Here is a 12710-nt window from a genome sequence, read left to right on the forward strand (position 1 = left end):
TCCCACCTCTTCCTCTGGGACTACCACCTCCTTCCGCAGACTATTCTAAGTGTGCTCCAGCATGACCGAAATAGTGATGCTGATGATGGCATCGTCAACGCTAACCATCTTAGTAGCCAATTCGAAACTGTGCAGAAGGGTGGAGAGGTCCTTTATCTGTGCCCAGTCCGCAAAAATGAGTTGCACCATGTCCGTACTACGTTGGCCCGGGCTATGCAAAAGGACATGTGCAGAGTGGAATTCCACCATGTACGCACATCGCAAATCAAATGGTTAACTGGTAGGTGGAAGTGAGCACGCAGCAACCATGCTTTTTGCAGCAGCGCATCCAGGCCGGGATAGTGGCAGAGAAATTGCTGTATCACCAGGTTGAGGACGTGAGCCATACAAGGCACTTCTGTGAGGTTGCCCTGGTGTAGGGCTGCCACCAGGTTGGCACATGGCCTTCCCTGGCTCCAAGTTCTGTAGAGACAGCCATTGCTCAAACTCAGCCTGGATCGCTGTCCACAACTCTTGAGCTGTGTGACTGTGATCTCCAAGGCATATTAATTTAATTACTGCCTGATTGCGGTGAACACTGGCTGTGTCGCACCTCCTCCGGTCAGCTCCACCTCTGTCGGTATGCGTGCTGCTGGTGCCTGCGTACCCTCAAAAACCATCAAAAAGATGCATGCGCAGGCATCAACACTCATCAACATGGCCTGCGTACCCAATGCTAAAGATAGGGTGCGCAGGCCAGAGCAGCCCGCATGCCAACAGAGGCAGAGCTGACCAAAGGAGGTGCAGCCAGGGGCGGAGCTTCATGGAGGAAGCCCGCAGCCCTCCGCATTGCGGCCATACGCTAGTGTGAAACTAGCCTAAGTATGACATTTTTTATATTTTTTTTTAAAACCAGTGAAGACTTGGTAAATTTACTTCTGCCATGTAAATCATGAGTTCAATATATGTGTTAAATAATTAACTCTTACCTCCAGGTCTCTCATGTTTTCCATCGGTGTGCAGTAGCATTGATATAGGCATGCCAACATTCTTTGATCTTCCTGCAACTACCACATTTTTACCAAATGTTTTTATACCTAGAAATACATAAAGACAGTATTCTTAAAAATAGTTATATTTTAGAGAATTGTAAGAGTAGCAATTAAAGACTAGGTCAGCCTAGGCAGCTGTTTTATTTTAATTCTTCCAATGCATCTAACATAAAAAATGCCCTTCAGTACCTATTAAGAATTTCAACAGAATCCAGGTTGCATTGACAGTAACGGAGGACAGACCATATCTGCTGAAAGGTGAACGGGACCTGTAGATTATTTGGTATCTGCATTGCTTTATAGAATCATAGTGTCATGATCCAGGACGGGATTTCGCTTTGACCCGTCCTGGTTATACTATGGGTTAATTGTGCTGCCTCTCTCTGGCAGCAGGAGGCTATTTAGTGCTCACTGGACCTGGGTCCGGTGTCAGTTATACTCCTGCCCTCGGCTGAGTTAAGTGACCTCTTGTATACGTGTGCCTTGTGCCTGATATCTTGCTTGCTTGTTCGGTTGTGATCTGGTTCTGTCCCTGTTACAAGTTCTGCCTGACCCTCTTGTACTGCGCTACCTCTCGTGTATGACTCTCTGCTTGTGACCCGACTTCTCTCTGCTCGTCCCCTTGGTACCACGTCGCCCTCTTGTGTATGACCTTTGGCTCTGTCTGACTACCCGTCTGTTTGTCCCTTCTGTACCTCGTTTGCCCGTACTGTGTGTGACCTCTGTTTTGCCTGACTCTGAGTTGTTGTATGGTGTCCTGTCCTATCTGAATACAGGACGCTAAGCCTCGCCCCCTTGCAGTCACATGACCATAGGTCCCGTGCACATTATTCAGTTTCAGTGTCCGCAGGTCCTTTGCCTCTTTACCTTCCAGCGCTGACTGGACCCTGACACTATTAGCCTGAAACACGCATGGTCACCTCTGCTGCACACTCCACAGGCATCTTTTAGCACCGCTTCTGTTCTCAGGACACACGCACTGGCTCTATGAGCAAGTGCAGTGCGGTGTCTATGACATTATAACTGACCCATACCATTTTTTTTTTCTCTGCTCCCATTCACCTGTGTGTGTGATGGATCCTGTGCACGCTCTTTCTGAGCAGGTTAAGCATCTGACGCAGATGTCTCAGAAACTCTTTGGAGAACAAAGAGTCCTGGCTCAGTCTCAGCAGCTGATCGCTGACACTGTGCAGGGGGTTCTTTCATTGGGGGATCGGGATGTTACATTAATTTCCCCTGAGTCTCCAGTGAAGTTACCAGATACCTTTTCTGGAGATAAAAATGACTTCAGAGTTTTCAAGGAGGGCTGTAAGCTTTTTTTTTCCTTAAGACCACACTCTTCTGGGGATGAAAGTCAGAGAGTGGGGGTCATTATGTCTCTGTTAAGGGGAGCCCCCCAAGCTTGGGCTTTCTCCCTTCCTACCACGGCCCCTGAGCATATGACTGTGGATGCATTTTTTGAGGCCCTGGGGCATATTTATGATGAGCCTGATCGGGTGCGTATGGCTGAGGACAGGATGATGAATGTTTGCCAGGGGAAACACTCAGCCGAGTGGTTTTGCTCAGAGTTCAGACGCTGGGCTGCTGAGGTCTGCTGGAACGACGCTGCTCTCCGGGGGTTGTTCCGTAGAGGCCTGTCTGAGCATCTGAAAGACTCCTTGGCTCTCCACCCCCCACCTGATGCCCTGGAGGAAGCTATGACACAGGCCGTCCGAATGGATCGCAGGTTACGGGCAAGGGGAGTGATACAAACCGAGACATCATTATTCTCCCAAGGAAGGGGAGCCAGTTCTTCACTGAAAATCACGGCGATGGGAACCATCAACCTTAAGGAGGAAGAAAGGAGACAACGGCACGTGAGAAAATGCTGTGTTCACAGTGGCGAGTATGGACATGGGAAAAAGGATTGCCCCTCCCGGCCACTAACCAACAAGCGACTGAGCCCGGGTGATTATCGTGGAGGTCACCCAGGCTCTCAGGTACCCTTTTCTGCATTTTCTAAAATGTCATTTCAAGTGGAACTTTGTTGTGGGGGTGTCTCCACATCCACAACTGCCTTCGTGGATTGCGGTTCATCATTGAACTTTATTGACTCTGACTTGGTGGCCAGGTGTAAGTTAGGGACAGTTAGGTTGGAGACTCCGATTCACCTTGTTGCTATTGACAAAACACCACTGGTTAAGAATGACATTGTGTTTTGTACTGAAGAGTTTCTCCTTAAAGTGAGTTCCTTACACCAGGAACGTATTTCATGTTTTGTAATGAACAACCTGCCCGCGGGACTGGTGTTGGGGTTCCCCTGGTTACAGCTGCATAATCCTGTGATTAATTGGGAATCTCGGGATATTGTTAAATGGGGTCCCTATTGCTCTGAGAAATGTCTTGTTTCTGTGTCTGTGTCGTCCGTGGGTCTAGAAGGCATTCCGGAGTGCCTGATAGATTATACTGACGTCTTCTCCGAAAAAGAGGCTGAGGTTTTACCACCACACCGTCCATTTGATTGTGCCATTGACCTGGTTCCAGGTGCTAAATTGCCCAAAGCCCGCCTGTATAACCTCTCGGGTCCGGAACAAGCTGCGATGAAGGAATATATTTCTGAGAGCCTCCGTAAGGGACATATTCGTCCTTCTGTTTCTCCTGTGGTGGCAGGGTTCTTTTTTGTAAAAAAAAAAAGACGGTGGTTTGCGCCCATGCCTCGATTTTCGTGAGTTAAATAAAATAACTGTGAGGAATACTTATCCCCTTCCACTTATTCCTGATTTATACAATCAGTTGTCCGGAGCTAAGTGGTTTTCGAAATTAGACCTACGGGGAACGTATAACCTTATCTGAGTCAGGGACGGAGATGAATGGAAGACCGCCTTTCTCACTACTGAAGGGTTGTTTGAAAATTTGGTCATGCCCTTCGGCCTGACCAACGCTCCAGCGGTCTTCCAAAATTTCATAAATCATATGTTCTCCGATTTGATTGGACATTTTATGGTGGTGTATTTGGATGACATTTTAATCTACTCGCCTGATAAACAGACTCACATTGGTCATGTTCGGGCAGTTCTCCAAAGGCTCAGGGAGAACTGTCTGTTTGCTAAACTTGAAAAATGTTTATTTTTTGTTCAGGAACTGTCCTTTCTGGGGTTCATCGTGTCTGCTGAAGGGTATCGCATGGATCCTAATAAGGTGCAGGCCATTCTCGAGTGGGTTCAACCGTGTGATTTGAAGGGTCTGCAACGTTTCCTAGGGTTCGCTAATTACTATCGGAAATTTCTAAGGGGGTTCTCACAGGTGGTTAAACCCCTCACAGACATGACTCAAAAGGGGGCTGATATCAAGAATTGGTCAACCGCAGCGGTAGCGGCATTTCAGTTTTTGAAAAAATGTTTCATGTCGGCCCCGGTTCTTATCCAACCGGACCCCTCTGAAACATTTATTGTTGAGGTAGACGCCTCAGAGGTGGGGGTGGGGGCGGTATTGTCCCAGGGACCCGCCACTTTGACCAATTTAAGACCTTGCGCCTTTTTCTCAAAGAAGTTCTCTCCGGCGGAGAGAAACTATGATGTGGAGAATCGGGAACTCCTGGCCGTAAAATTGGCTTTTGCAGAATGGAGGCATTTTTTGGAGGGGGCTGTTCATCCTATAACGGTAATCACGGACCACAAAAACCTAGCTTACATTGAGTCAGCTAAAAGGTTGACTCCCAGAGAGGCTAGATGGTCACTTTTTTTTTCCCGATTCAACTTCTCGATCACTTTTCGACCAGGATCCAAGAATATCAGAGCGGATGCGTTGTCACGCAGTCTTGATCCGATATCCCCCCCGAAACCTCCATCCTCCATTCTTCAGCCTGGGGTGGTGGTGGCAGAGGTTTCTAATGTGTTGGAACGGGAGATTCGAGAAGCCCAGGTTCTTGCACCTCCAGCTAAGCCGGTGGATAAACTTTTTGTGCCAGCTCAGTTTCGTCTCAAGGTCCTCCAGGAGTTCCATGACTCAGTTCTGGGTGGACATCCAGGGATCTCAGAGACCCGGAAGGCCATTGCTAGAATATTCTGGTGGTCTTCTTTAGCCTCTGATGTTGGGGAGTATGTGTCTGCGTGTGAGGTTTGTGCCCGTGCGAAAACTCCCCATAACCGGCCGGCCGGGGAATTGGTACCACTGCCAATTCCTGAGAGACCATGGACTCATCTGTCCATGGATTTCATCACCAACCTTCCCCCTTCCAAGGGTAATACCGTGGTCTGGGTCGTAGTGGACAGGTTTAGTAAGCAGGCACATTTTGTACCTTTGGCAGCTCTACCTAATGCGGAAACATTGTCCAGATTGTTTGTGGAGCATGTGGTGCGGTTGCATGGGGTACCCTTGAATGTGGTGTCTGATAGGGGAGTGCAATTTGTGTCCAGATTTTGGAGAGCTTTTTGTAGGAGGTTGGGTATTGGTCTGTCCTTTTCATCCGCCTACCATCCAGAGACTAATGGGCAGATTGAGCGGACCAATCAGTCTTTGGAGCAAATTCTGCGTTGTTTGACCTCAGCCCGACAGGATGATTGGTGTTCTGTGTTACCATTGGCTGAGTTTGCTTTTAACAACCGCACTAACCAGTCTACGGGTACATCTCCTTTTTTTTGCAATTATGGGTTTCATCCTCATTTTGGAGAATTTTCCCGCTTGAATTCTGGGTGTCCTGGGGCGGACGAGACGATCCAGCGGTTGGGGGAGGTATGGCGGGAGGTCCAGAATAACATTACGAAGGCCCAGGACAAATTTAAATTTTTTGCGGACAAAAAACGATCCGTGGGTCCAGTGTTTCAGGTCGGAGATAAGGTATGGTTATCCACCAAAAATATAAGGCTCAAGGTCCCCTCTGCGAAGCTTGGACCCAAGTTTATAGGTCCCTATGTAATTACCGAAGCAGTTAACCCGGTGGCTTTTCGGTTGAGTCTTCCGCCATCTCTAAGGATCCCTAATGTTTTCCACAAGGCCCTTTTGAAACCTGTGAGGTCCAGTGGGGAGGGATCATCATCTTCCCCGACACCGGTTCTGGTAGATGGGCAGGCTGAGTACGAGGTGGAACGAATTGTCGACTCCAGGTTGGTCCGTCGCGCCCTTCAGTATCTGATACATTGGAAGGGCTACGGTCCTGAGGAACGCTTGTGGGTTCCTGCTCGATCGGTTCATGCGGATCGGTTGATCCGAGCCTTTCACGCCAAGTACCCTGAGAGACCTGGGGGTCCGGTGGCCCCCCATTGAGAGGAGGGTACTGTCATGATCCAGGACGGGATTTCGCTTTGACCCGTCCTGGTTAGACTATGGGTTAATTGTGCTGCCTCTCTCTGGCAGCAGGAGGCTATTTAGTGCTCACTGGACCTGGGTCCGGTGTCAGTTATACTCCTGCCCTCGGCTGAGTTAAGTGACCTCTTGTATACGTGTGCCTTGTGCCTGATATCTTGCTTGCTTGTTCGGTTGTGATCTGGTTCTGTCCCTGTTACGAGTTCTGCCTGACCCTCTTGTACTGCACTACCTCTCGTGTATGACTCTCTGCTTGTGACCCGACTTCTCTCTGCTCGTCCCCTTGGTACCACGTCGCCCTCTTGTGTATGACCTTTGGCTCTGTCTGACTACCCGTCTGTTTGTCCCTTCTGTACCTCGTTTGCCCATACTGTGTGTGACCTCTGTTTTGCCTGACTCTGAGTTGTTGTATGGTGTCCTGTCCTATCTGAATACAGGACGCTAAGCCTCGCCCCCTTGCAGTCACATGACCATAGGTCCCGTGCACATTATTCAGTTTCAGTGTCCGCAGGTCCTTTGCCTCTTTACCTTCCAGCGCTGACTGGACCCTGACACTATTAGCCTGAAGCACGCATGGTCACCTCTGCTGCACACTCCACAGGTATCTTTTAGCACCGCTTCTGTTCTCAGGACACACGCACTGGCTCTATGAGCAAGTGCAGTGCGGTGTCTATGACACATAGAATGTTAGAGTTGGAAGGGACCTTCAGCCTCTGTCTCAAGATTTCCATTGGAGGAGAACTCACTACCTAATTATTTACTTTAATTAATTTTCATTAATTTCTAGTTTTAGAATTCTCTTAATTAGACGATTTAGCGTGGCTCTAGAAAAATCATTTTGTGTTGTACAGGTCCTTTGCAGACTTACAGTGGGTACAGAAAGTATTCAGAACCCCTTTAAATTTTTCACTCTTTGTTTCATTGCAGCCATTTGGTAAATTCAAAAAAGTTCATTTTTTCTCAATAATGTACACTCTGCACTCTATCTTGACTGAAAAAAACAGAAATGTAGAAATGTTTGAAAATTTATTAAAAAAGAAAAACTGAAATATCACATGGTCATAATAAGCATTCAGACCCTTTGCTCAGACAATCATATTTAAGTCACATGCTGTCCATATCCTTGTGATCCTCCTTGAAATGGATTCTACTCCCTCACTAGAGTCCAGCTGTGTTTAACTAAACTGATAAGTAGAGTTGAGCAAAACAGGTCGGTCAGATTAAAAAATCGCCGGCTTTCGCCAAAGTCGGGTTTCGCCTATCGAAACCCGACCCTAGCGTGGGGTCGGCCATGAGGTCGCAGATCAGCGCACCAAAGTCTCGTTTCAAATGATGCTTTCAGCGCCTTTTCTCACCAATGATGGAGGACGCACACTGTGGGCAAAGCGATGACATGCGCAGTGGCCAGCACCATCTTAGAGAAGGGCATTGAAGTGACTGGCTGGCTTTGTGTGACGTCACAGTGGGTATAAAAGGCTGTGACCGCCGACCGCCATCTTACTTCTGCCGATCTTACAATAGGGAGAGGTGCTGCTGCTGATTCTGAACAGGGAGAGCGTTAGGCAGGGAAGAAGAAAAAAAAAATGCTTCTGCTGATAGCGCTTTTCACTGTACAGTTAGTGTGCAGTGAAAGGGGAGGATTTTTGTTGTGTGCAGCAGTGCTGGTGGTGATTAGGCTGCATTGTAAGGCTACCTGCTAGCTGCATTGCTGTGTGCACACTGCTGTTCAAACTGCTTTTTTCAAAGGATTCCAAATTTTATTAGGCTACTTTCACACATCAGTTTTTTGCCGTCAGGCAGGATCCGGCTATTTTTAGAAAAAACGGATCCGGCATAAATTTTGGAGAACTGTAGAAACGGATCCGTTTTTTTGCTGGATCCGTCTCTGTTCCTGGGGGCTGGCCAATTGGATCTGAGCATGCGCAGACTTAAAAAAACCGGATCCGGTGGCTGGATCCGTCTTTTTCTGGATCCAGCGCATTCCGGCGCCCATAGACTTTCATTGTAGCAAAAAGCTGGAAGCGCCGGATCCGGCGCTTCCGGCTTTTTCGCCGGAGACAAAAAACGTTACAGTAGCCGTTTTTTCCAGACGCCGGAATGAGACAAGTTGCCGGATCCGGCAAAAAACGGATGAAACGCAATGCCATCCGGCACGATCCGGCGCTAATGCAAGTCAATGGGGAAAAACTGGATCCGGCATTGCATTTTGCCGGATCCGGTTTTACAAAAAAAAGCCGGATCGCGCCTGAAGGCAAAAAACTGATGTGTGAAAGAGGCCTTATTTTGTCCTGGTGAGTTACTGAGCGTTCATTTTTTCACACACTGTCTAGCGGTGTATGCTCTTCAGACACTACCGTGTACCGCCTTCTAGCACGGACAAATAAAAGCTACCTGTGTGTGAAAAAAAGCCGAGGAGTTTTTCTGTTTTTCCAGACCTACACCTTAGAGTCGTGTCCGTTTTTCAAACGGTTTCGTATATCTGCTGTTTGATCACGGTCTAAACTAGTCAGAGACAGCTTGTGTCAGTCCGTATACAAATACACGGAGCTTGACAATTTTACATACACACACCATACAGCAGTGTACGCTCCTCACACACTACTGTGTACCGCCTTCTAGCACGGACAAATAAAAGCTACCTGTGTGTGACTCTGGAAAAAAAAGCCGAGGAGTTTTTCCAGACCTACACCTTAGAGTCGTGTCCGTTTTTCAAACAGTTTCGTATATCTGCTGTTTGATCACGGTCTAAATTAGACAGAGACAGCGTGTGTCAGTCCGTATACAAATACACGGAGCTTGACAATTTTACATACACACACCGTACAGCGGTGTACGCTCCTCATACACTACCGTATACCGCCTTCTAGCACGGACAAATAGAAGCTACCTGTGTGTGACTCTGAAAAAAAAAACGAGGCGTTGTTCCATTTTTCCAATCCTACACCTTAGAGTCGTGTCTGTTTTTCAAACAGTTTCGTATATCTGCTGTTTGATCACGGTCAAAACTAGACAGAGACAGCCTGTGTCAGTCCATATACAAAAACACGGAGCTTGACAATTTTACAAACACACACTGTACAGCGGTGTACGCTCCTCACACACTACCGTGTACCGCCTTCTAGCACGGACAAATAAAAGCTACCTGTGTGTGACTTTGGGAAAAAAAACGAGGAGTTTTTCCATTTTTCCAGACCTACACCTCAGAGTCGTGTCCGTTTTTCAAACAATTTCGTATATCTGCTGTTTGATCACGGTCAAAATTAGACAGAGACAGCATGTGTCAGTCCGCATACAAATACACGGAGCTTGACAATTTTACATACACACACCATACAGCGGTGTACGCTCCTCACACACTACCGTGTACCGTCTTCTAGCATGGACAAATAGAAGCTACCTGTGTGTGACTCTGGAAAAAAAAGCCGAGGAGTTTTTCCGTTTTTCCAGACCTACACCTTAGAGTCATGTCCGTTTTTCAAGCAGTTTCATATATCTGCTGTTTGATCACGGTCAAAACTAGACAGAGACAGCATGTGTCAGTCCATATACAAATACACGGAGCTTGACAATTTTACATACACACACCGTACAGCGGTGTACGCTCCTTACACACTACCGTGTACCGCCTTCTAGCATGGACAAATAGAAGCTACCTGTGTGTGACTCTGGAAAAAAAAGCCGAGGAGTTTTTCCAGACATACACCTTAGAGTCGTGTCCATTTTTCAAACAGTTTCGTATATCTGCTGTTTGATCACAGTCAAAACTAGACAGAGACACCATGTGTCAGTCCGTATACAAATACACGGAGCTTGACTATTTTCCTTACACACATCGTATAGAGCTGTCCTATTCTCCAACAGTATTGTATATCTGCCGTTCGCATTACAGTCACTTTTATACCTAGTCAGTGTGTGTGTGATACTCCGTAAATAAATATAAGGTGATTGTTAGTTGCACAAAAATCATATACAGCTGTACACTTCTGATACAGTTCCGTATATCTGCTTGTTGGATTATGGTCCAATACATACTGTGAGAGCATCTGTGACTAACATAATATATACGTTGATTTAATTTGTTTAATACACCATACACAGTTGGATGCTCCTCATACAGTACCATCTCTCTGCTGGTATTTTTGGTACATTTTCCCAAACATGAGGAAGTATGGTGGAAGAGGCCGCGGACGTGGGCAGGGAGCGCAGCTGGTACTGATAGTGGTGGTGCATCGGCTGGTTCTGGCAAAAGCACAATAGCAGCTAAGGCAGGAGGTGTTGAGCCTGCGTCATCCTCTGGCCCAAGAAGGCCTGTAAGGTTGCCTTTTCTTGGAGTAGGAAAACCGCTTTTTAAGTCGGAACAGGTTTTGGCATACATTGCCGAAACAGCCACCAGCTCTATTGCCTCCTCTTCTGAACGGTCGAAACCTGCAAGCACGGAGTCGTCAGTGCAGGGATCTGGTCATAAAAAAACCCTTTCCTTGTGTCCTTCACCCCCACCAAAAGTTAAGGATGCGGCAGCCCACACTTCAGATTACTCTATGGAGCTCTTTTCACATACCATGCCTGGGTTATCCAGTCAAATCCTGAATTCCCCAGTCCAAGACGAATCTTACATGGAGTGCACTGATGCACAGCCACTGCTAGATGATTCTGCTGGTACATTGACCCACAGCACTACATTGCCCTCGCAGCCTATTGAGCCAGAATCTGACCCTGATGAAACCCAGGTGCCCTTTCCCGCATACTATACCACCTTACACGGTGACACAGAGGATAAGGTAAAGAGGAAGGTGCAGATGACTTTGAAGAGGATGTGATGGATGACCCAGTTCTGGACCTGGATTGGCATCCATTGGGGGAGGAGGGTGGCGCTGGCAATAGTTCAGATAAGGAGAAGGATCCGCAGCAGGCATTGACATCGCAGCAGCGGTTATCTAGCAGGCCCGTAGCTGTCCTAAAACGTGGAACAAAAACTAAAAGAGTTGCAGGACAGCTATACCAGACAGTCAACTTAGCACAGCGTGCAAGGCCAGAAAATGTTTACCATAGTAGGAAGAGTGCAGTGTGGCACTTCATTGTCCAAAATCCTACCGATGAGGCAAAGGTTACCTGTAAGAAGTGCGGAAGGACCTTTAGCCGAGGTAAACAACTCAGAAATTTGAATACCAGTTGCATGCTTAGACATTTAATCAATATGAACTTGCAAGCGTGGACGGACTACAAAACCTCAGGTAGCACATGTGCCCCTGCTCCGACTGAAGGTAACCAACAATGCTCCATTGCTACCCCCACTGTAAGACCACCGCCACCATTAAGCACACCACCAGCACTAAATGTGGAGGTGTCGTCGCAAGGCAAAAGCACTCAGGGAATCACAATGGTTTTGCAACACAACACTGAATCTAGGCCATCACCACCAATACCATCACCAACCCCCTCTCACTCCATCTGGTCCACCGCTACTTCCCCCATATGCAGCTCTTCAGTCCAGCTCACTCTACCAGACACTCTGAGTAGAGCAAGAAAGCACTCATCCTCTCATCCACGTACACTGTGTTTGAACGCCTACATTGCCAAACTAATCTCATTAGAGATGATGCCCTACCGTTTGGTTGAAAGTGAAGCTTTCCACGACCTCGTGGCCTACGCTGTCCCACGCTATGACCTACCCAGTCGGCATTTCTTTTCTCGAAAAGCCATCCCTGCCCTCCACTGGCATGTGAAAGACCGCATTGTCCATGCACTAAAACAGTCAGTGAGTGGAAAGGTGCACCTCACAACGGATGCATGGACCAGTAGGCATGGCCAGGGCCGTTACGTGTCCATCACTGTGCACTGGGTTAATGTGGTGGATGCAGGCTCCACTGGGGACTTCGGCGGTGGAGCAGTGCTGCCTAGCCCACGGTATAGGAAACAGTTGGCTGTAGGCTTTCGCTCCTCCTCGTCTATCAGCGAAAGCTCGTCCACAGAGCGCAGTCGCACGAGCACTCCATCTGCAGCTGGCAGTGTTGCACATGAGGTGTCCCACTATCGAACAGCTAGTGGTAAGCGTCAGCAGGCTGTGTTAAAGATGAAGTCTTTGGGTGACAACAGACACACCATGGAGTTATTTGCTGACTACTTGCAGCAACAAACAGAGTCATGGCTGGGCAGTCTACATCTTGAGGCAGGCAAGGTAGTCAGTGATAACGGCCGTAAATTTGTGGCAGCCATAGCCCGTGCAAAGCTCACACACATACCTTGCCTGGCTCACACTTTGAACCTGGTGGTGCAGTGCTTCCTTAATAATTATCCGGAGTTATCATCCCTGCTCCATAAGGTGCAAAGACTGTGCTCGCACATCCATCGCTCGGCCGTACACTCCAGTCGTATGCAGAAGCTGCAGCGATTGCTCCATCT

General features: G+C 47.8%; 1 protein-coding gene across 1 annotated transcript in view; it reads right to left on the reverse strand.

Annotated features, from left to right (window-relative positions):
* Nucleotides 1-12710, reverse strand: part of MTHFD2L (methylenetetrahydrofolate dehydrogenase (NADP+ dependent) 2 like) — a 265099-nt gene that overhangs the window by 117597 nt on the left and 134792 nt on the right. The window contains exon 5 of the mRNA XM_073587998.1: nucleotides 969-1076. Within this exon, the coding sequence (XP_073444099.1) occupies nucleotides 969-1076 (108 nt within the window). The remainder of the gene's footprint in view (nucleotides 1-968; nucleotides 1077-12710) is intronic.

The sequence above is a fragment of the Dendrobates tinctorius genome, unplaced genomic scaffold (genome assembly GCF_039654945.1).
Source record: "Dendrobates tinctorius isolate UK_male_01 unplaced genomic scaffold, ASM3965494v1 ptg000011l, whole genome shotgun sequence".
NCBI lineage: Eukaryota > Metazoa > Chordata > Amphibia > Anura > Dendrobatidae > Dendrobates > Dendrobates tinctorius.